At 36.0% G+C, this 23,167-nt stretch overlaps 1 protein-coding gene across 1 annotated transcript; it reads right to left on the bottom strand.

Annotated features, from left to right (window-relative positions):
• Positions 1 to 17,111: 17,111 nt before the first annotated feature.
• On the bottom strand, positions 17,112 to 22,840 carry LOC112044599 (eukaryotic translation initiation factor 4E-binding protein). Its single transcript, XM_024080482.2, has 2 exons — positions 22,599 to 22,840; positions 17,112 to 19,155 (listed from the first exon to the last, which is right to left on the bottom strand). The coding sequence occupies exons 1-2, from the start codon at positions 22,738 to 22,740 to the stop codon at positions 18,953 to 18,955; spliced, it is 345 nt and encodes a 114-aa protein (XP_023936250.2). The 5' UTR covers positions 22,741 to 22,840; the 3' UTR covers positions 17,112 to 18,952.
• Between the last annotated feature and the right edge of the window lie 327 nt (positions 22,841 to 23,167).

Below are 23,167 nucleotides of genomic sequence, written 5' to 3'. Positions count from 1 at the left end.
CGGCGGCGGCGGCCGGAATGTCGCGCGCGGGCCCGCGCCTGCGCGCGCCGTATCGACCGCGCCCGCCCGCGGCTTACCGATCGGGCCCAGCGCCGGTGGAGCCCCGCCTGTCGCTCTCCAATGGGTCCTAATTTGACAGCAGTCTGCCCGAGCGGTCAGACCAGCGAGATGATCAACCTGCAGTCGTTATATAATAATGCGGCAAGCCCACGGTTGCGTTTCTGATCGAATATACAATACTTCTTCGCGGTGTTTCGTCAAAAGTCAACCTACATCCGCAGCGAGTGACCTGAATACAATTTTCATTAAAAAAAAAAAAACACCGGCGTCGCATCGCAGCTTCCGCAGTCTCGTCTGGGACGCGTCGGTGTAATCATGAGAAATTGAATTTTATTCGGGGAACTCTACTCTCTAGCGTATTTTAATTTTGGTAATTTTAGCTACAGAATTTCTTCTGTGACACGTGTGAAAAACGCACACGTACATAAATAGATTATGTATCACTCGTTCGAGCGAAACCAAAATATAAATCTAAATCACGAAATATTCAAAAAATAGATAACTTGAGTCACAGTATAAGTAGAAGATCCGTATTAGAAACGATCTTCACTCATCTGTTTATTGGATGAAAAGTGTTTTACGAGATCAAATTTAGTACTTACGAGTTACGTTAAAAAATATATTGCAAGTAGCGTGCCTAAAAATTTCCTAACCAAACTATTAAGCATTAATAATAGTTTGGCCAGAAGCTTTTTAAGGCAACCTACTCGCCTATATTTTAAATTTGATGTCAAACACTTCATCCAATAAACAGATGGGTGAAGATCGTTTCTAATACGGATCTTAGACTTCTAGCAACGCCACTTGCTGTAAGGTTGTTAATCAAACCGTTAGCCACCACTTTAAAGTGATGTAATTACCATGTTCCCTCCACTCGCAAGGCATTGCACTACCTAAAGGCAGGCGTCCACAGATCCGCATTGTACCTACTCATCGGATGCATCAAACGGATTTTAGTATTCTTTGTATAAAAAGTCATACAACAGCGCCCGCATTGTACGGATTTTATCTATACTTATAATAAAACTGTAGTAGAGAGAGGTCAATTCTGTACATTAAATATATATATTTCCAAAATAACATCAGGGGGTGATTAGTGATCGATACTGATGCCAAAAATGCAATCAGTAAAATTTTTGTTCGCCATGTAGAAACAAAAACTACTCCACGGACCTTAACGAAACTTGGTACAATTATTCTTCATACTCCTGGGCAGGTTATAGTATACTTCTCATCACGCTACGATCAATAGAAGCAAAGCAGTGAAGGGAAATGTTGGGGAAACGGGAGAAGTTACTCCATTTTTACAGCGATACTAGTGTAAGGGCTGGATTATTGCAAAAAGAAGATTGCTAAAGATTGACCTCGGATTTTCGTTATAAGTTACTACCACATTTATCGGCTTATTTTCAGTATTTGTCAAATTACGGTAAAGCGCAGGAATAGGTAAGAAAAGGTATCTGTTAAAATGTTAGTTAATAGTTAGTTAGTGTTAGCCATACCAACGTATGTCAAATTATTCATAGCTCTTCTCAGGACTTGCTATGCCAAACAGGCTCTTGATATTTATTTTGTTTGATCAATAGAAAGACTGTTTGTTTGTTATTTTTTTTTCTCTTTTTAGTGGATTCTAGCATAGTGACCGTAAACGCCACAGTATGGGCAATTTCTTTCACTTATTTCAAAGTGAAACTTTCGCGGGTGAAACCGCGCGGCGTCTACTAGTAAATAATTAAATAGGTTTATGGATTAATAGATAAACAAGTTATTAGTCGTATTCAACCCATATACGGCGCACTGCTGAGCTCAAGAATGAGAGAATGGCCTAACTCCTCCCAAAATGAGAGGGGTTAGGTCAATAGTCCACCACGCTGGCCCAAAGCGGATTGGCAGACTTCACACACGCAGAGTATTAAGAAATTCTCTGGTGTGCAGGTTTCCTCACGATGTTTTCCTTTACCGTTTGAAACACGTGATATTTAATTTCTTAAAATGCACATAACGGAAAAGTTGGAGGTGCATGCCCCAGTCCGGATTCGAACCCACACCTTCGGGAATCGGAGGCAGAGGTCATATCCACTGGGCTATCACGGCTATGTTATTCGCTACTCGTTAATTCAACGAAAACATCGCTCGATCTGATATTTAAAATAAGTCATTAAGCTCGGACAGTCGACTCGTGTTACCCCATTACCCCGCGTTTTCATGAGTGGACAATTTTCCACTTTTCATCGCAAAACAAGGTTTTATTTATACTAACTCGGGGTGTATGACTTTTATAAATATTTAAAACTAGCGGACGCCCGCAACTTCGTCCGTGACTTTAAGCAATGTGTTAAAAAAACATTTACTTGAAAAATGTTGAATATGCAAGTGGAAGGAGACAAGAGGAGAGGAAGGCCAAAGAAGAAATGGTTGGATTGTGTGAAAGAGGACATGTGTGTAAAAGGAGTGGATGATGGGTTGACGAGTAATAGAGACGAATGGAAAAGATTGACATATTTTTTCGATTTTGTCTTCCAGTGAAGTGAAGTGTTAATATCCCTTCAACCATTTCAGAGATTAGAACCAGAGATTAGACCGGAGAAACAGACAGGCAGACAGGCATACAGATACTAATTTTAAAATAGTTGGTTTGTGTTTGGTATTGTCTTTACTAATCGTATATTATATACCAAAGCGCAGGAAACTTTACAAAGTCTACAAACAGCAAGCAACAGTGTTCTTTACTTAGAACTTATTTAATTACAAATATCTGTAAGTTTCAGTAGTATCCAACGGTTGTACATAATATATTGTAATGTATTCCCACACGTGTGCAGTATGCTAATTTATAATACACATTGTTCGTAGAATATTCCGAACAAGCTCCACAGTTCACAGTCGGCCGCTCGCACGTCTCTCCGTATTACGGACGAAAAGCCTGCATTGTCTAGACCTTCTTCATGTTATAAAACCTCAAACTCTGACATTTTTTTCCGTTATAAAGTACTAATTTGGTACTTCATAAGATTAAGATCTAGCCTTATGTACTAATTAGTAATTTAACTTTAAGCCAAACTTATTATAACTTACAACGAGCTTAATGGTAAGTTTGGACCGTGGAGGATGTGAGAGGTTTCCAGTATTAGGCCAACATTATTGTCCATATAGGCGTTTTCGCTTGAGACCCCTAAAGTTTGATTTCCGACAGTATTTTTATATTTAAAGGTTGCTGCGAAACTAAATTAATGGCAACAGGGAATATGATTTTTCATAGATCTTGCTAAAAAAATCTATACTAATATTATAAGCAAGATTCTATTATTTGTTTGTTTGCATTGAATATGCTCCTAAATTACTAAACCGATTTAAAAAATTCTTTCACTTTTGGGAAGCTACACTATGTCCACGAGTGCTATATTTTATCCCCGTATTCCTACGGGAACGGGAACTACGGTATAAAATAATTATGATTTTTACTTGGACGATTGAGGGTCTGGACTCTTGAAACCCGCTACTTCCCAAACCCGACATGGTCCAAAATCCATATATATGCTTCCTGTTCTTAACTTATCTATGATAGGAGCATGCAATAATAATGTAATCTACTTAAATGAGCTACTAACGTAAGGAGCTTGCAATTTACTACTTACTACGGGTGCAGCATATGTAAAATACTCGTAGATACCGGATACTTAGTAGTTACATAAGGAACTTGTATATTACAAAAGCCGATGGACGTTGGGGTCACAAGAAAATGCAGTGTTGGTCGGCCCCCCACCAGGTGGACTGACGACATCAAGCGAGTCGCAGGGATTCGCTGGATGCAGACGGCTCGGGATCGTAATGTTTGGAAGTCCCTACAAAAGGCCTATGTCCACATGTTTACCACACGGTGCTGGCTACAAGCATAATAGTTTGCAACGTATTTTAAGTATGGTGGTCCAAGATTTTTTTTTCAGTGTGAGCTGTCAAACTTTCAGCTTTTATAAAATGAGGACGGTATAGCTAGCACAGGCTTTAATACCTTTTACCGCCATTCCGCCGACATGTCGCGATGTCTTTGAACATTTTCATGACGTGAAACGCATTAATTTACCTAAAACATAAAAATAATAAAATAGTGTTTGAAGATGTTAGCCAAACCTTAAATGTTAAATCCTACTAAAATTATAAACGCGAAAGTTTGTATGGATGTTTGTTACTCTTTAACGCCGAAACTACTCAACCGATTTGGCTAAAATTTGGAATGGAAATAGTTTTTACTCTGGATTAACACATATGCTACTTTTCATCCCGGAATAATCCGTGGTTCCAGAGGGATTTGTGAAAAACTAAATTTTACGCGGACGAAGTCGCGGGCGTCCGCTAGATTTACTCAATAAAAGTACATCGACAAGGAAATCTTTTGTAGTGAACCATTCAAAACTTAAGTTACCAAATACTGGCTGAAATTATAGAGACACGTGATAGCCCAGTGGATATGACCTCTGCCTCCGATTTCGGAGGGTGTTCAGTTCGAATCCGGACCGGAGCAATGAGCATGCACCTCCAACTTTTCAGTTGTGTGCATTTTAAGAAATTAAATATCACGTGCCTCAAACGGTGAAGGAAAAACATCGTGAGGAAACCTGCATACCAGAGAATTTTCTTAATTATCTGCGTGTGTGAAGTCTGCCAATCCGCATTGGACCAGCGTGGTGGACTATTTGGCCTAACCCCTCTCATTCTAGGAGGAAACTCGAGCTCAGCAATGAGCCAAATATGGGTTTATAATGACGAAATTAAATAAACCTTTTAAAGCCTGCATCAATATTGTTCATTCAAAAACATGCCGTATATTTTTTTCTTAAAGTAAGCTACTTATCTGCAAACTCTATTTAAAAATAAGTCCTATGTTCTGGAAAATAGGGTCTAATTAGTATTAGAAATAATTAGATTTTGCAGTTCACTACAGATGCTTGACCCGTTTCACCTGCATCTGCGTACATGAGATGAAATTTAAAATAAAAGAAAATGCGCATCGTTACTACGGTCAAGGCGACTGCAGTTAGTAAATAAAAAGCGTGTATTTACGAATATCAGCCTAATAAAATGTACACTAAGAGAGACGAATATCTGCATTCCATGGATTCACCGTGCGGGTGCCGGGTCCATTGCGTGGTAGAGAGAAGAACTCCGAGCAGAGTCCTGAACTTGTGACTACAGGATGTAGGGTTAAGGAATTCCTTGACGATCGATCAACACTCCCCGTTCTCTGCTCGTGTTGTTCTCCCTGCCTAGCCAAATTTGGTAAGATCCTATTAGAGCAGCTTTGGATACTCGTTCTAATATAGAACTAGCTGCACTTCTAGAGAGGCCAAGGTCTTTAAGCAAGTTATAGAGTGATTTTGCTGGTAATCCTGTCGCACCTACTTCTACGGCGTACAAACTAACTACATAGCCATTTTTAGTTAGTTCATATAAAGAGGAAAATTTGGTGTATGTTACAAATAAACTCAAAAACTACTGGACTGATCTGCTAGTTTTCATCAGCCTATTTCTAGTGGCTCGAGATTTGAGCTCACCACGCGGTTATAATGCGGGTTTGCGGGTAAGGATCACATGATGTTAATGATACAATGACTTGGACCGATGGCCTGACATGCTCTAAAAGGCAAGGGGATAATAATCACATTTGAAATTACTGCTTTTTATTTTTTTTTAATTAATTAGTAAAACTATTTTATATTCCAGTATTTTATTAATTAATCAGTAAAATACTGGAAAATTCTGCTCAACAACTCCTACCGTTCAACAAACTAGTAGGTACATTCTAGTCTTTAGGGTTTAACGTAAAATAATAATTAAACAAAAACGAATTTATGAGTTTTTCTTTTCAAATATGTTCTTTATATATTACTATTAATGAATAAGGTAAACAAAGGTAAATAAACCTTGAGACCATTTTTAACTCGCGTCCAAAAAGAAAGTTTTTTTCTTTTACTTTCCTGTAATTCATTTAGAAAGGCGCGACTGACTTGGCACCGTCATGAAACTGATCATAAAGTTGTACATATGATGTTACTTTTCGCATTACATTTTTAGTATATTTTCGCTGTTCTTTAAGTCAGATGATGTTTTTTAATCTATATCTATCTATACTATAAAGCTGAAGTTTGTTTGTTTGTTTGATTGAACGCGCTAATCTCAGGAACTACTGGTTCGATTTAAAAAATTCTTTCACTGTTAGATAGCCCATTTATCGAGGAAGGCTTTAGGCTATATATTATCCCCGTACTCCTACGGGAACGAGAACTAAGAGGGTGAAACCGCGCGTCAACTAGTTTTTTAATATAAAACAACGTTGTGAAAATATTTTCTTCGTGGGTTTGTGACGAAGCGTTCAACCCTACTTATCCCTGTTAATATACTCTTATAAAGAAAGAAAACTGGAGATAAATATCTAAATATGTCAGCCATTTTCCATAGTCACGTTTTTCATTTGCCCATATCGCGTGTTATCAACAGATGAGCACTGACACGCCCTAGATTTCTTACAAAATGAATACCTATGGTTGTTATTAAAAACTGACAAGGGTTAAAAATGTAGGTCAGACGTGAAGTTCTCTCATTTGAACTCAGAAGTGATTACAAAAATAAGAAAACTAATGTCGAACAAAAACGATTCACAACATTTGTCATGACAAACTTATTTATAAAACTTATTAACAAATCACACTGTAACCAAAATAAAACCATAGAATGGCAGAGAATGACCTTGAATGAAGTCAACAAACAGCGGTTAACATTATTCAATAATAAGGAAAAAGACATTTATAGTAATAGACAGACAAACAGACAGATACTCGTAGATATGACAGCCTCCGTGGCGCAGTGGTATGGGTTTACTAAACTGAGGTCCTGGGTTCTGGGCCAATCGAGGTTTTCTTAATTGGTCCAGCTATGGCTGGTAGGAGGCTTCGGCTTTGGCTAATTACCATCCTACCGGCAAAGACGTACCGCCAAGCGACTTAGCGTTCCGGTACGATGTCGTGTAGAAACCGAAAGGGGTGTAGATTTTCATCCTCCTCCTAACATATCATCGTGATGATGAAATATAAGGTAAGCGGGCTAACTAGCCCGCTTCCATCTTCGATTTCATCACCACTTATCATCAGGTGAGATTGTAGTCCAGGGCTGATAGACAGATAGATAGACAGCAGTGGCGTGCATAAGGTTGTCGATCAGAGTATGCAATAGTTAGAAAATTAAGTAAACTGGAAAAATCTTTATTTAATAAGCATTAAGAAGACAATTCTTAGGGTATGCAGTACTTCAATGCATGTATAAAGTGCACGCCACTGATAGATAGACAGACAGGCAGACAGACAGACAGATAGACGACAGACTTCCTTTCGCATTTATAATATTACTATGGATATACTCGTATAAATAAAACTCCCAGACATTTCAGACTATGGCTCCGGCACCAGTCGCGACCGCCCCGAGGTAGCTGTAATGAGTTTATTTGAAGCCCCCTAACTTACACGCTTAGCTCGCCCCTCACTATATGTACTAGACTTATGTACACAGTTTTTAGTTGAGCTACCAAGCGATATTTAGGCGTTACTTTTCAGAAGTTTATTATGAGTGTCGGTCAACCCTCCACTAGATGGATCGAGGACATCTAGCAAGTTACAGGGAGCCGTTGAATGGTAGCTGCTCGAAACAGCTCCGACGCACGAGTGGAGTTCATTCATAGATGCATGTTGCTCCGCAGCATACACCTGAAAAGTGAAAGGTGCGCAACCGTGGAGCACAGGCCGCGGTGTTCGCGCCCGCCAACAGCGCGCACATGCCAACGCCACTCCAACAGCGGGCTACGTCGCATCCGCACGGTGAAAGGTGCGCAGAATAGGTTGCGCACAAAAAACGTAACGCTGTCATTCGTTCATCGAATTTTATTGCCCATATTTTTTTCATACCGGGGGCTATATATGAAAAATCGATTTTTAAGGAGTAAACTCCAAAAATGACTGAAGCTCATTATTTTTAAAGAACTTCCTCAAAATAGCGCCTACTCCTTTTCAAAACTGTGCTTTTATCCGCGAAAAAGTGACGGAACCAGAGCTGCATCAATGCGCCCCAAACTCAGACAATTGCAAATTCAATTTGTATAAATTGAATATTGCATAGTCTCCTGAGGGTGTCTTCGGTTTCGGAGTAAGAGTACCTATTTTGTAGGATCTTTGCAACACTGCCTTACCTTACCTTACCTCATCAGCCGATAGCCGTTCACTGCTGGACATAGGCCTCTTGCATGGACCTCCAAGCACAACGGTCTCGAGCCGCCAGCATCCAGCAGCTCCCTGCAACCCTCAACACTGCTTATTATGAAATTTAAATGATACTCTTAGGTAGTTACTTCAGAATAGGCTATTTGACAAAAACATGCTTGTTTAGCCAGTAAACACTAAACCTTAACCAAAGGGTTTAGTGTATGACATAATTATTAGTTATTATTATTTTTTTTAAAGAATATTAGCCTTTTTTTTGTAATATGACCAAAATTCCCATTCCCCTCCAACTAGTCCAAAAAGACTGTGCTAGGAGTGGGTACGACAATAGACCAATGGGGCGGGGATCGAACAACCACCCCCTCGGTCCTGACAGCAAACCCTTTTATTTGATATCCATATCATGGGGGTGGATTTCAAACAGCCAGTCTGCCATATTGGGGAGGCCGCCATATTGGATTTGTACTGTCGTTTCTTAGCTAGTCCTGTATTTTCATCAGAATTCAGAGCGTGTGCAAAATTTCATCCTAATCGAAGATCGGGAAGTGGGTCAAATTGAGACTCCAAGATTTTCTTACATAGTTACAAATGAAGCTAATAATATAAAGCGTGTAATAATGTAATTCCTAATGGATACACAAATAAGATTTAGATGATCGTCCTGCATTCAACTTATGACATAGTAAAATTATAACGAGGATAATAGATTCCCCTCCTTTTCCCTTTCTTGTGGTCACCCCACACTACGTAACAAAGAGCATGATGAGCTCGCGATTTTATCTGCGATTCAAGTATTTAGTGTCTGTGATTTTTACCCTTCACGGACAAGCTACATGCCTTTATGTGTATGGCACTCCGCTACTCTGTATAATACGGCTTGGGGTAACCACGAGGGGTCACTGGTGCCGTTATCCTTCCCTACTCTACACTACCCTATTATGTCCTCTAAATTTTTTGAATGTGTACTTTTGTCTTGGATTCCTTCGCGTGAATTTTGTGTTGTACTCATATTGTATTGTTGTTCTATGCATGAAAAATGAGATGACGTAGTTGTAGGTACTAATACAATGTTGATAAATATAAGAAATATACGATTAAAAATTGATCAAAGCTCTTGTTAGAACTTTGGAATGAAAGTTCAACATATATTGGAAGCTTTAAAATGGAAAACCAACTGACAAAATTGTCTCAAATGTGGTCGTTTGATGACAGTTATACCTTATGTAAACTTATCCAGGGTTCTATCATGCTTATACATGCACAACATGGCTCAAAAGTACGTGAATTGAGGTCCTCAGTTATTTACGTCATCGAATTTGGTTATATGCCATTGATGATGTAAATTTTAAATGGTGAAATTATCATTTGAATCATTAAATACTATAAATAATTTACATACCAAATTGGCAAGATACATTTACCATCTAAGTAGGCACATCTACCAACCACCTGTATATATAATGCATGTATCTGCAAATAAATAAATTGATTGATTGATTGATTGATAAGGTCACGAGCTCTCACTCACTCAAGTTCTTCGACCCCAATGTCCCTCGAAGCCGAGATCCGAGTATCATAGGAGGACAGTATACAGTATATTCTATTCTATTCTATTCTAGCGTAGCCTCTGCGATTGCCTAAGTATCCCGTTGATTCTGTTGAGCTCCTGTTAATAAGCCTACAGCAAATATACATTTATGATACTTTTGACGGCCTCCGTGGCGCAATGGTATGCGCGGTGGATTTACAAAACGGAGGTCCTGGGCTGGCTGGGCAGATTGAGATTTTCTTAATTGGTCCAGGTCTGGCTGGTGGGATGCTACGGCTATGGCTAATTACCACCCTACCGGCAAAGACGTACCGCCAAGCGATTTAGAGTTCCGGTACGATGTAGTGTAAAAGCCGAAAGGGGTGTGGATTTTCATCCTCCTCCTAACAAGTTAGTCCACTTCCATCTTAGACTGCATAATCACTTACCATCAGGTGAGATTGTAGGCAAGTACTAACTTCTATAAAATAAAAAAAAAATGTAAGTAAGTTGAAATTGTAAAAAGAAAATATGGTGTATTTAACGTTCAACATGCATAATCCTCGGTAAAGACCGGACCGAACCTCGAAAGGTAATGAATGGGTTATGGGTTCGATTCCAGCCTGTTTTACTGTTCCTAAATTGTATTGTCTAATAAATTGGAGAAGGGTTATTTACAAAATAACGGGAATATTCTTTATAATAACTTGAATTTTATACTTCGGCCTAGAGTTAAAGATAGAAAAACATTTTTATTTAACATTTTTCTAAATAAGTACTATTAAAAACACATTTATTTCCAAAGTTTATATAAAAATTTATTGACTGGCCCTGGATTTTGAGGTATAAACCTAACAGCACCCTACTAAAATATAAAATTCAAATTCAAAGTCAATTATATCATGTTAAGTTAAACTGTCTGTGAGTTCTCTATCCACCGGTTCGGTAAATTTTCGACTGTTTATTTTATGCAATTCTTATAATCTAATCACAATTACCACGAAATATTGAGTTCAATGACCTCTTGCGTGATGCTAAATCAACAAACCAATACGCAACAATATTAAGCAAATATAATTTGCACTTTATTCAATTGTATTAAGAACGAAATTTAAGTACAACATTTTAACCCTTACGCACCCTCCCCCTCAGTAATCTGTCTGGGACTAATCACACTTGATATTTTCTGCTGCTACCTTCTTTATAGGATTAGAATTGAAATGTCGCGCGATAGACACGCATTTTGTATTCAACCCCCAATTCCAACGAGGGATGTTATTAGTTTGGCGCAGTGTGCCTGTCTGCGACATCCCAAAGAGTAACTCCCTAAGAGATGAACCAATACTAGTAGTAGAGCTTTTGTGCCAGAGTTTGGGAAAGTACTACCACTTCTGTAGGCCAGCAGAATTAGGTATGTGTTCTGTAGTTTTTCTTAATTGGTCCAGGTCTGGCTGGTGGGAGGCTTCGGCCGTAGCTAGTTACCACCCTACCGGCAAAGATGTACCGCCAAGCGATTTAGCGTTCCGGTACGATGTCGTGTAGAAACCTTAATGGGTGTGAATTTTCATCCTACTCATAACAAGTTAGAGTTTTCACATTCACATAAAGGCATGTATCAGAGCCGTGATAGCCCAGTGGATATGATCTCTGCCTCCGATTCCGGAGGGTGTGGGTTCGAATCCGGTCCGTTGCATGCACCTCCAATTTTTCAGTTGTGTGTATTTTAAGAAATTAAATATCACGTGTCTCAAACAGTGAAGGAAAAACATCGTAAGGAAACCTGCAAACCAGAGAATTTTCTTAATTCTCTGCGTGTGTGAAGTCTGCCAATCCGCATTGGACCAGCGTGGTGGACTATCGGCCAAACCCCTCTCATTCTGAGAGGAGACTCGAGCTCAGCAGTGAGCCGAAAATGGGTTGATAATGATGACGATAACAAGTTAGCCCGCTTCCATCTTAGATTGAATATTCACTTACCATCTGGTGAGGTTGTAGTCAAGGACTAACTTGTAAAAGAATAAAAAAAGTTATTATAGGTAGGGCGGTAACTAGCTACGGCCGAAGCCTTCCACCAGCCAGATTTGGACCAATTAGGAAAACCTTAATCGGTCCAGACGGTGAGCGAATCCAGGACCTCCGTCTTGTAAACACCGCGCGTACCACTGCGCCACGGAGGTTACAAAACCTACCTGATCGTAAGATCAAGTTACAACGCTTTCAAAATAAGTTATTGTACGGGACTGCCATAAATTTCACCCCCATCGTTACATCCCCTGTGGATTGTCCCGTGAATGTAACCCTATCGCATCTTAAATCTTTTTTAGGTGTGGTATAATTTCGGAATAAAATCCAGACGCTAAATTATAGTCGTATAAAAGTATAGTATATAAAAGTATAGTACGCGGCCTGTAAGTTGACCTATGCGTAGAAACATATTTTCGACGTAAGGACGAGTACCATGAACCGTAAGCATTTTCGGAAACAGCTTCGATTTTGATGTTTTTTTTATGTTATTTAAAATCAGAAACATTTTTTTTTTTTTTAAATATTTGCCATATCTTTTATAATATGACCAATATTCCCATTGCCAGTATTTTGGTGCGGGGACGAAATAATTTTATATTTTTTTAACAATATCTATGCTATTTATATAATAAATAATTGAAAAATACTACCAACTTCAAAAACACAAACGTATGAAGGACAAACATTATGAGGAAACAATGCATATCAGAGAATTTTCTGCATGTGTAAAGTCTGCTAATCCGCATTGTGCCTGGATGGACTATTGGCCCCTCTCATTCTAAGAGGAGACTCGAGCTCAGCAGTGAGCCGAATATGGGTTGATAATGATTAATGATGACTAGTAGTAGTACCACAGTAGTACTACGTATTCTGTGATATTAGAAGTAGTGTTTATTTTGTAGTACTATTACTAGTACTAGTACCATAGAATAAATAATAGTACTAGGCGGTATAGTACCTCCTCGGATTTCCGTATTTTCTCGGAAGAGCTCTGTCATCAAGGGCTTTATTACATTATACATATCCCAAACATAATCATCACATAAATTAAAGATACTCCTATAGTCAAATCGAGTAGGTATTTTAAACAATGTCAACAAACAAAAACAGCTGACTCAGGGGTGCTCAACATTTTATCATTATTTACGAATATTGTCATGAAATAAAACTTCCTTTGATAAACAAATATTTTTTTAATTCTATATTCCTATATCCTGTTATTTATCAAACAGAAAATGCTTCACTTATATTAAGGGTTCCGTAGGCAATAAAGAACTCTTATAGTTTTGTTTCTTTATTATGTATAAGCAAGCATAAGGTATCCTCGACATATTTAAACACATTAATCAAAACGGTTTTCTCGGAGGACGATAAGGGTGATTGATTCGTACGTTTCTTTTTTGGTGACGGAAACGATAGCAACGCGGAATAACTGCTCCGGCTAGTACCAGGCTCCGGTTCACTAATTTTCGTACTAAACTAAATAAAATTAATTAATTAAACAGATAAAAAACCCGACTGCATAAATGATACAAAAACTGAAAAGAAAAAAACAGTCCAGAAGTGTAGAAAACAATTAGAAAACAGTCGGGACCTATTATATTGAATATAATGATTTTCGTCTACATTTTTTAATAGGTACCGACTTTATTTAATCAGTTTTTATATCATTTATGCAGTCGGGTTTTTTTATTTGTTTAATTAATTAATTTATTTTACACTTTTTAGTTACGATAGATGGTGAATTTCGGATTTATATGTTACGTTTGTTACAAAGTACGATAATGTATACCTACGTCCAACCGAGGTTAAGTAAATATTCAAAAAAATCTACGCAACCCTCGGTGGCCGAATCCGACTCGCACTTGTCCGATTTTTATAATCAATATATTTCTTTTAGTCTATTTTAGGTGTTTTATAACTACACTTCATAAACCTCGCACCTTATAGTCGTCCGCCTCGCGTATTATGTATAGACTTAATTAATATTAAAATTAAAAAAATAACGTTTTCCTAATTGTAGTTTTTTTAACATGGCCATCATATACCATTTTGAAATTCTCACAAAAATCCCTTGAATTTGATTCGCATGTTGCAATATTCACAAAAAAAAACTTCACCTCGATTCTATAGCGTCTCACAGTCGTCTTGTTATTTTTTTTCTAATTTCACCTATCTAAGAACACTTGGGTTATTAAAACAAATCTAACGTTATCTGAATTACGAAAATCCGTTCAACGGTTTGGAAGATATGAGGTAATAAAGAATATTACATACATACATACAAGATACGCGCGAAAAACATAACCCTTCTTGCAGTCGGGTAAAAACAGTAAACAAACAACAAATAAACAATAATTAACAATAACAACGAAAATAGAACAAAACGAAATAACAAAATTTACAAGGGAAGAAAATACGCACAACAGACTGGATTTAGTTAACGAATACTGATATATAAGTAGGAGTATTAGTCATAGACAGCAAATAAAGTAGTGTTCTGTGCTGTGAAGTGTGAATTGTCAAATGTCAAATCTTCTTTCACTTATTAATACAAAATCAAAAAAATTATCATAGTATATGGTAATTCTGCAATAAATGAAAGGTTAAATTCACATTAAAATAAAAGAAATCATCGTTTTAATTACAACTTCTTTCTTCTTTTGATATGAAAATACGACATTTATAAAATTAATTAAAGTTATAATTTAATTTTATAAATGCACATTTAATACCCATAAAACTCAATATCTTTATTTTTCATAATGGTTTGTGACTCATGTCTGCTTGGGTTCTTTTTATGTCGTTTGTATTGTTTTTGTGCAAACTCTATATATTTAACATAGAGGAATTAGAAATGGAAATGCATCGCACCCAAATGCAGCAACAAAATTGTCTGTCGTTTTTTGAAGGGGACGAGGTAAACTCACTCATCGATAATATTTAACAAGAATAAATAAGTAATAAAATATTTAACAAGAATAATATAATCTGTACACAGAATATTAAATTAATGGATCGATGTTTTGCTGTTCGTTCGTTCGTTAGAAGAATAGTATAAAATTTTCTTTTAGATATTGTTTTTATTACAAATTTATTATTTATTATAATTATGTTTTTGATGACCTCCGTGGCGCAGTGGTATGCGCGGTGGATTTACAAGAAGGAGGTCCTGGGTTGGATTCCCAGCTGGGCTGATTGAGGTTTTCTTAATTGGACCAGGTCTGGCTGGTGGAAGGCTTCGGCCGTGGCTAGTTACCACGTATAGAAACGTGTAGTAACGTAGTAGATGTCGTGTAGAAACGTGTGATGGGGTGTGGATTTTCATCCTCCTCCTAACAAGTTAGCCCGCTTCCATCTTAGATTGCATCATCACTTACCATCAGGTGAGACTAAAATCGAACGTCACGTCATCTTTTAGTGAATTAGAAATTGTTGACCATTTTTCATGCCATTGAACTACTTACTACACAAACCGGAATATTTAGGAAGTTTTTTAGACGACGAAAACGATTACAATAATGAAACATCGATACAATCGAACAATCTAACGCGTTTGTTAGTTTTTATACACGCGTTAGCCGCTCAACTATCCCAGCCGATTTTACAAACACTTCTAAATGCCCCGCTCTATATAGGTAAATAGATCGTTGATTCTTTGACAGAGAGGTAACGTCTTGCGAGGCAGGTCCTTCTATTATTGGTCTGAGATAATTAATTTATTGTTTGTGAATCCGGGCTCAAAAGGGCTAGAACCCAGAGCCGTAAAGCTTATTATTAAAAAATACGATGTATGTGAATCGAAACGAATAGTGTCGCCCTAAAAGAACCTTTTTAAGAAGTGATATTGTTGTGTAAAAAGCATAAACTTGTGGACTATAGTGAGCAATTGTTCAAAAAATAAGAAAATTCTTTTATAATAAATGGTTTTTATTATTTCAATTAAAGGCAGTCCATCAATTGTAACATCATAATGTTCAACGATAACTTGAAGAATATAACATTGATTGTTTTAAGTTTTTGTTAGGTAGGTACTTTTAAATACCATTTAAGATATATTTTACAGCAAACAGTCAGAAATAGTCTAAGTGCTGAATTTTTCCTGAACCTAAAATAAAATAAATTTAACGAAATTTACACCGATCGTTGATTAAATTCCATGTTAAAAACCAGCGAATGTAGACTGTACAATAAGTTTTCAATAACTTCTTAGAATAGTGAAATAATAATAAAATATAGAACATTTTAATAATTATTTATTCATAATGTAACTCGTACAGAGATTTCACTTTTACCCCTTACTCATAAATGCTTTGGAACAACATTTAGTTTAAAAAACATTAATTTTTCAAATAGCCCTTATCAAATATTTTAACATCGATACACATTTGAATTACAGTCATTCGTAAACTTAAGACAAATAATAATCAATTTTAAAAAAATACTTTATCTATAGCAATCATCATAATTATCATAATTATAATAAGTGTCATTACCTGACCAGAAAAATATAAAACCACGCGTCATAATAAACGAATAGAATTAATTTTATCTCGCATATTGACTGTGGAATTGAAGAAAGCTATTATGGCGCCATTTGCAAAGGTTTTTTTTAAATTTACTGATCAGACTTCAGCTTTACTTAGATAGAAAGCTAAAAATATTTAAAATTTCAAGCAGAAGACTCGTAAATCAACAAAACGCAAAAATGTTAATACTAAAGAAGCTTACACAGAAATCGAGGAAAATAATATGAATAAAGTGAAACATTCAGTAATAATTTGGATCGGGCATACTAAGATAATGTTTGCAAATGTTAATGTGTATGCAAATTTAATTTGCGTAATACATGCACCCTCGCATTGTGAACTGTTAGCATTGAAACAATCACCCCTTTGTTTCGCCCCACGCTTACTTCCTCATTATTAGACATAATAGCAATACGGTCAACGTATAAAGAAACTATTTTGTATGTGCTACTAGCTGTGTCTTGCAGTTTCTTCCGTATTAAATCCCATTCTCTTGCAAATATTGGGATAGCCTATCTATTAATCCAGGCTATGATCTATAATTTCGTCCAGAAGTTATAAATCCAGTAACTAACTCGATTTTGTTTTAAATAGATAGAACGATTGAAGTCTTTATTGATATTAAAGAAATTTAAATATATATAATAATAATTTTTTTTTTATTAAATATTAGGTCTCCAATTAATATTGATTCAAATGTTATAATCCTCAAAAGAAGTTCACAAAATGTATTAACACAATCAAATGCTTAGCTTAGATCACCGAGTGCAAAAACTAGCAATTTATTTTTTCACAGAAATTGAACATTTGTATCATAAAACGAGTAAGGCAGTGATTTAATGTTATAAATTTATAGTATCTAGATCAGTTTTTGTAACAACAGTCATATTTTTAATATAATATAAAAAATGTGACCTACGAATAAAAGAAGACTTAAAAACTATTCTCACACACTTGAGATTGCGCATTTTGCAACGCCATTAGTAGAAGTAAATCATCTTAAAATTACCTTCTATGCTATAATGGCACTTGCTTATAAAATACAGTAAAATACTCGTCACCTATATTTATGATGTGCGTTAAACGCCTATTCTATGTATTTACAAAATAAATCCTTTGCCTTTTTTATATTCATTTCAAATTAAGAACAATTAAATTTTTTACGACCATCATTTTTACATTTTGGGTACTTAATGATTTTAGTTTATATTATTATTGGGTACAAAATAATTCGATACCGTAGCCAAATGAATACATGGGCTCGAAATAAAATAAATGATTTAGTTTTCTTTTCTCTTGACAAGTATTTTTAAATAAAAAATCAGACAAGAGCAAATGTTGCACTAAGTCTAAAGCTTTGGTTAAGTCAACTGTTTCGATTTAACGTTACAGTAATTATAGAATGATATGACAATTTTAAAATAGGTCTTTATAATGTTACTAAAAATATAAATTATATTTAACAAAGAATATTTTCACAGCTGTCTGTAATAAGCATGAGTCATAAAACTTTCAACAAGAAATTCTTTATGTATTCGTTACACAAAACAACAAGGACGATCAATTCTCCACGCTGTAATAATAAATATCCATTACATGCAACAACCATTCCATTAATAAATTGGTATTTTTATAGGTTTTGAAAAAATATTTTTTTTTGTCAGGCAAAGGATTGCGTTTCTAACGCAAAACGTTTCAGTCACGCGTTTTCGTTTTTTTATATCTAACATTTAAAGTTCTACAGTAAGTAAATTGTCAAATTTGAAAGCTTACACGAAACACATACATTATTTTTTTGGTTAAAATCTAAATCGTCAACAATTCCTGCACAGTTAATCAGTAGGACTAGAAAAATTGCATATTCCATTTTATTTTATTTTATTCATTTAAAAGACAAAGTTTTTTAGAGAAGAATTATCATTCATATGTTGTTGTTGTGAATTGAATTTGATTCAAATTACACTTGATATTACAAATGTCATGATGGATTTTCTCCTCTTTCACACAGTTACGTAAAACTTAGAAAAATATTTTTTCAATTTAGTTTTGTTTCTCTATAGATACAAAACTACGACACGACACGAAAGAATTTAGGTAAAAAATGTTACAATTCTCCTCTAAAATATAAACTTAATCAGTAACCGTTTCACTGAAGCTACCCAATAAAAGAAAGCACTCCTTTTCAATATGATTCTTATAATATACACTTATAAAACTAATAAAAGTAATAAAAGAAAAGTGACACATAAAGTGCAGTAGCCGTAAATTGAAAGAATTACAAACTAAAACCCCACGCCAAAGGCAGTAAAATGTAATAGCTAAAAGGCTAATAAACTGACACTCTTCTAGTATTGTTTAATTATTTTAATTAGACAAAAACGTCTAATTTCTTCAATAAAAACAATTGTAGTTTTGGCAATAATCATTGCTTTGCTGTGCTGCTGAAATTAAAATGTAGCAAACCTTTACAAAGGTAACTTTGATTTGATCTGTTGGCGATAAGTTTACGTCTATATTTTCCTTTCCTTTTGGCATGAACTAAAACTAATTTAGAGATCCATACTGAATGTCTCCTGGGATTCATCGAAGGAGATGGAATTCGAGCGTGGTTTTGGCATTGGCAGCACCTGCACTGGTGAGGCTGATGGGTTCTTTAACATCGCAGCAGGTAATGCACACTTCGGCGGAGTGTTTGATAACGGCGACTGCCGTAACGACATCAAGTAAGACCTCTCGTATACTATGCGGGTACCTGAAAATAATTAAAACGAATATATTAATAAACCTTGAAGTAAAGCTTTGAAGAGATTGGAGGTTTAAATCCTAATCCATGTTTATAAACAACTCGCGTGGTCCCCGTTCCCGTAGGAATACGGGGATAATATATAGCTTATAGCCTTCCTCGTTAAATGGGCTATCTAACACTGAAAGAATTTTTCAAATCGGACCAGTAGTTCCTGAGATTATCGCGTTCAATCCAACAAACAAACAAACTCTTTAGCTTTATAATATTTGTATAGATAAATATTGCCGTAAAAGCTTTTTCATTATTAAGAAATCGACAGCGTCAAATTACAACTACCTAAAGAATAATATCGCTGAAATTTTACTATACTGGCTGTAATTGTGATTACTACAATATTTTATACGGTCAAAACTTTATACTTTGCACGCCATTATTTTTATTAGGTAATTAGTTGAAAGACCAAGTCCACGTGATTTTAGAGAAAAAAATAAAACGAACTTTCAATTTCAAATTCGTTCATCAGGTAGACTTGGTTTACAAGCTTTTATGAAACTTCAAGTTAGACTATTTGTAAACTCTACGTGCCTACTGTTTGTTTTTAGTTCGGAACTCCGACTCTACCAGAGGTAAATGCAAAGAAGAACCGGCAAGAGAATTACGTCGATATTAAATAACACATCACCTTGCAATCTGCGGTAAGGAGCCTTGAAATTGAGCTATGGGCAGTAACACATTTTTGGGTATTAGTCACGTACAGAAAGAGAGAGGTGCCATATTGCGTACGAAATTTTCTTAATTATTTAATATCTCTATATTACTGGGGAGCTACGGAGCAAGAGTCAAAATTTTTGTTCATAATTTTACCTGCGCAGATTGCAATTTATTTGCAGGGGTCTATACTTAGTGTGAGTCTAATATCCCCGGCAACCTATACAGTTCATACGTCGGCATCGGGGTAGCAGAAATAAGCGATCACCAAACGAACTATTTTTTTTTTATTCATTATTTAGCCCAATCTACAATCACACCTAATGGTAATAATGGTGGATGGTAAGTGATGATGCAGTCTAAAATGGAATCGGGTTAACTTGTTAGTAGGAAGATGAAAAACCAACACCCCTTTCGGTTTCTACACGACATCGAACTGGCTGGTTTTGGCTGGTGGGAGGCTTCGGCCGTGGCTAGTTACCACCCTACCGACAAAGACATACCGCCAAGCGATTTAGCGTTCCTGTTCGATGTCGTGTAGAAACCGAAAGGAGTGTGGATTTTCATCCTCCTCCTAACAAGTTAGCCCGCTTTCATCTTAGATTAGATCATCACTTACCATCAGGTGAGATTGTAGTCAAGGGCTAACTTGTAAAAAACATAAAAAAAAAAAATCGAACGCTAAATCGCTTGGCGGTCTTTGCCGGTACTGTGGAAACTAGCCACGGCCGAAGCCTCTCACTCCAGCATAAAGAGTCTACTATAACAAAATTAGTTGTTTCGAATATCCAACAAGACTCATACAAGCGCTCGAGTCGCAAAACGTTCAAGGTTAAGTACGCAGCAGCGACCACGCGGTCGTTATCGCTTCTATTTTGAATCACGAGATTAAATTGCTCCTAATAATCGTCTATTAAACCTAACCGCAGAAACTGGGCAGTGGATAGTGCACCGGCGTAGGTTAATGACCTTTGCATGCTTGCACTAAAGGCACAGGCAACTATACTATAGGCACAGTAGATATAACAAGCTATAGGTATCATAAACTAACCTACTTTTTTTAGTTATCGCAACTTTGTCACGTGGTGTTATGTAACTTTTAAGTAGTACCTAGATGTTTTTTTTAAATTGTTATTTAGTTATCATGGAGTATTTAAGGTGCAGATTTAAATTGAAATTATTAAAGTTCTTATAGTAGAGACGAATAAAATAAACCGATAAGCAATTAACTATGTGATAACAGTACCTAACAGAATTTTTTGTTTTCTTAAAAACACGAAAAAATTGCTAATTGCAATTGGCAAAAATCTAATTAGATAGTTAAATACTGGAAATAGCTATACCATGTCCAGATTGAATTGCGCTATTTGGTAAATAAACAAACCCTTTTGTCGATGCCAAACTTTCATAACAGTTTTCAGAACCATCAAACTATTAAAACACGCACAAACACTTTGTTCTTTACAATCCACCTATGGAGAATCATAAAAACGTAACATTTTTTTAATTTACACAGGGTTTAATCAAAATTTTTAGAAATAAACGAAATGAAACACGAAATTATGCACACAGATAACATTTAAATGTTAATTTGACGTTTCGTCTCTCTAAGGTTGTGCCAAGTAAAATTGTCACCACAGATTAAAAATGAACGATTTACCGATTGTAAATATCGAATGTATTCCGTTCAGTATCGATATCGTAATTGAGTAATTTGAATAAAGTATTTTTTTCATAGCGCTGTTTAGTTAGTTACGTACTTATAATGTTAAAAAAAGATAATGCGTTAACAAGTACTGCCTAAATTTTTTAGTACTCTTTTAATTTATAACAAACAAATACAAGTGAAAAAAATGTTATTTGATAGGTATTAATTAATATGCAACAGAAAGAGGTAGATAGTTAATATCGCGCGTATTTTGACTGTGTGATTAGTGTTGCCAACTTAGAAGTGAGTTTTTAAGTAAAGTGATTTTTTTACAATTGATATAAAATTCGATTAGTAGTAGTTAATTCTCGATATAGTTCATCAACGGCCCATCCTTAGGATGACGTCACAACTAATGTCAGTGATGAATACGGCCATATTTGTTTACAAGATTTTGCAATTCTAAAAAAACGAAGTTTACCTAGTAAGTAATTAGAATAATATTATTGAAAAAAAATAGATTCAAAATGAAATTTCTATAAGCAAAGATTATATGTATACTAGATATGTCGCTAGTGCGCCGAAACTGAGGCAAACAAATGTAGCTAATTGTCTTATTTTCATTTAGACACATATTAAACAATGAAATTTATACAAATAATACCTAAATACTGTCTACAATGTCGACTTGTGTTTTCAGGAAGTGTAAAAGACTATTTAAACATAAATATAAATAATGTAAGTAAATACAGAATTGTGCATGGTCTCAGTGGAGTAGCTAAATTCGGATCACTCTTTGCGGTGATTTCTTAGGCACGTAACATATCTAATGGTAGAAAATCTTTGCCTACCTATTTACATTAATCTCTATGATAGATTACCTGCCCAGTGCCTCTAGCTTGGGTAGATTAACGACATAGGTTATGTATTATCTTTAGTGTGCCAAACACGTGTTAATATTCAAAACAAATAATGACATAATATTGACACCGTGACATTAACATTTTCCTTGATAATTTCCTTATCAGTTAAATGTTTAATATGCTATGCATAAAAATGAGCCTTATATAGAATAACATAGAGTAGAAATTACCTCCAGGTGTGGTAGAGTAGATAGTGCCTCCAGGAGTACTAGAGTAGACATCGGGCATTTGTCCCGGGTCCGTGATGAGGACTCTCCTCGAAGGGATTGCCTGGCTCTGGGTCGCTTGCCTTGCGATCGGTGACGCGGACATTTTGAACTTTGACTCCTTTACTTAAGGTGCAATTTTCAATAACACAATCACTCACACAGCTGGCTGATCGGTCGAAGACTGAGCCGAGGCACGTTCGTGTCTAAAATAAATACTGTGCCGGCTCTGCACTCACACATCAACGAGAGTGTAAACACCGCTTCACGTGTATGAGTATATCATCAAAACATTCATAGAATAACATTGTAGACGTGTGACCTTTACAATCGTGTGAGTAGTTCTTTACAATCGAATTACAAACTCTGAGAGTTTGAAATGGCTTTCAGAAAAATTAAAGAACATATTATATCTCAAGAATATAGGTAGGGCGACAATATTACGTAACAATTAAAGTTTACACCGATTGGCGCAGACAAAGTCGCGGTCATTATCGACCTATATTCGGCTCATTGTCGAGCACGTGTCTCCT

Source organism: Bicyclus anynana, chromosome 19, assembly GCF_947172395.1.
Source record: "Bicyclus anynana chromosome 19, ilBicAnyn1.1, whole genome shotgun sequence".
Classification (NCBI taxonomy): domain Eukaryota; kingdom Metazoa; phylum Arthropoda; class Insecta; order Lepidoptera; family Nymphalidae; genus Bicyclus; species Bicyclus anynana.
The sequence above is the reverse complement of the archived record's forward strand: the minus strand, read 5'-3'. Positions and strand labels throughout refer to the sequence as shown.

Bases quoted from the DNA above. Each gene is read 5' to 3' on its own strand.
- LOC112044599 (XM_024080482.2), bottom strand. From the start codon at position 22,740: ATGTCCGCGTCACCGATCGCAAGGCAAGCGACCCAGAGCCAGGCAATC. The intron at 19,156-22,598 runs GTAATTTCTACT...AATTATTTTCAG, and splicing joins CTACTCTACCACACCTGGAG to GTACCCGCATAGTATACGAG.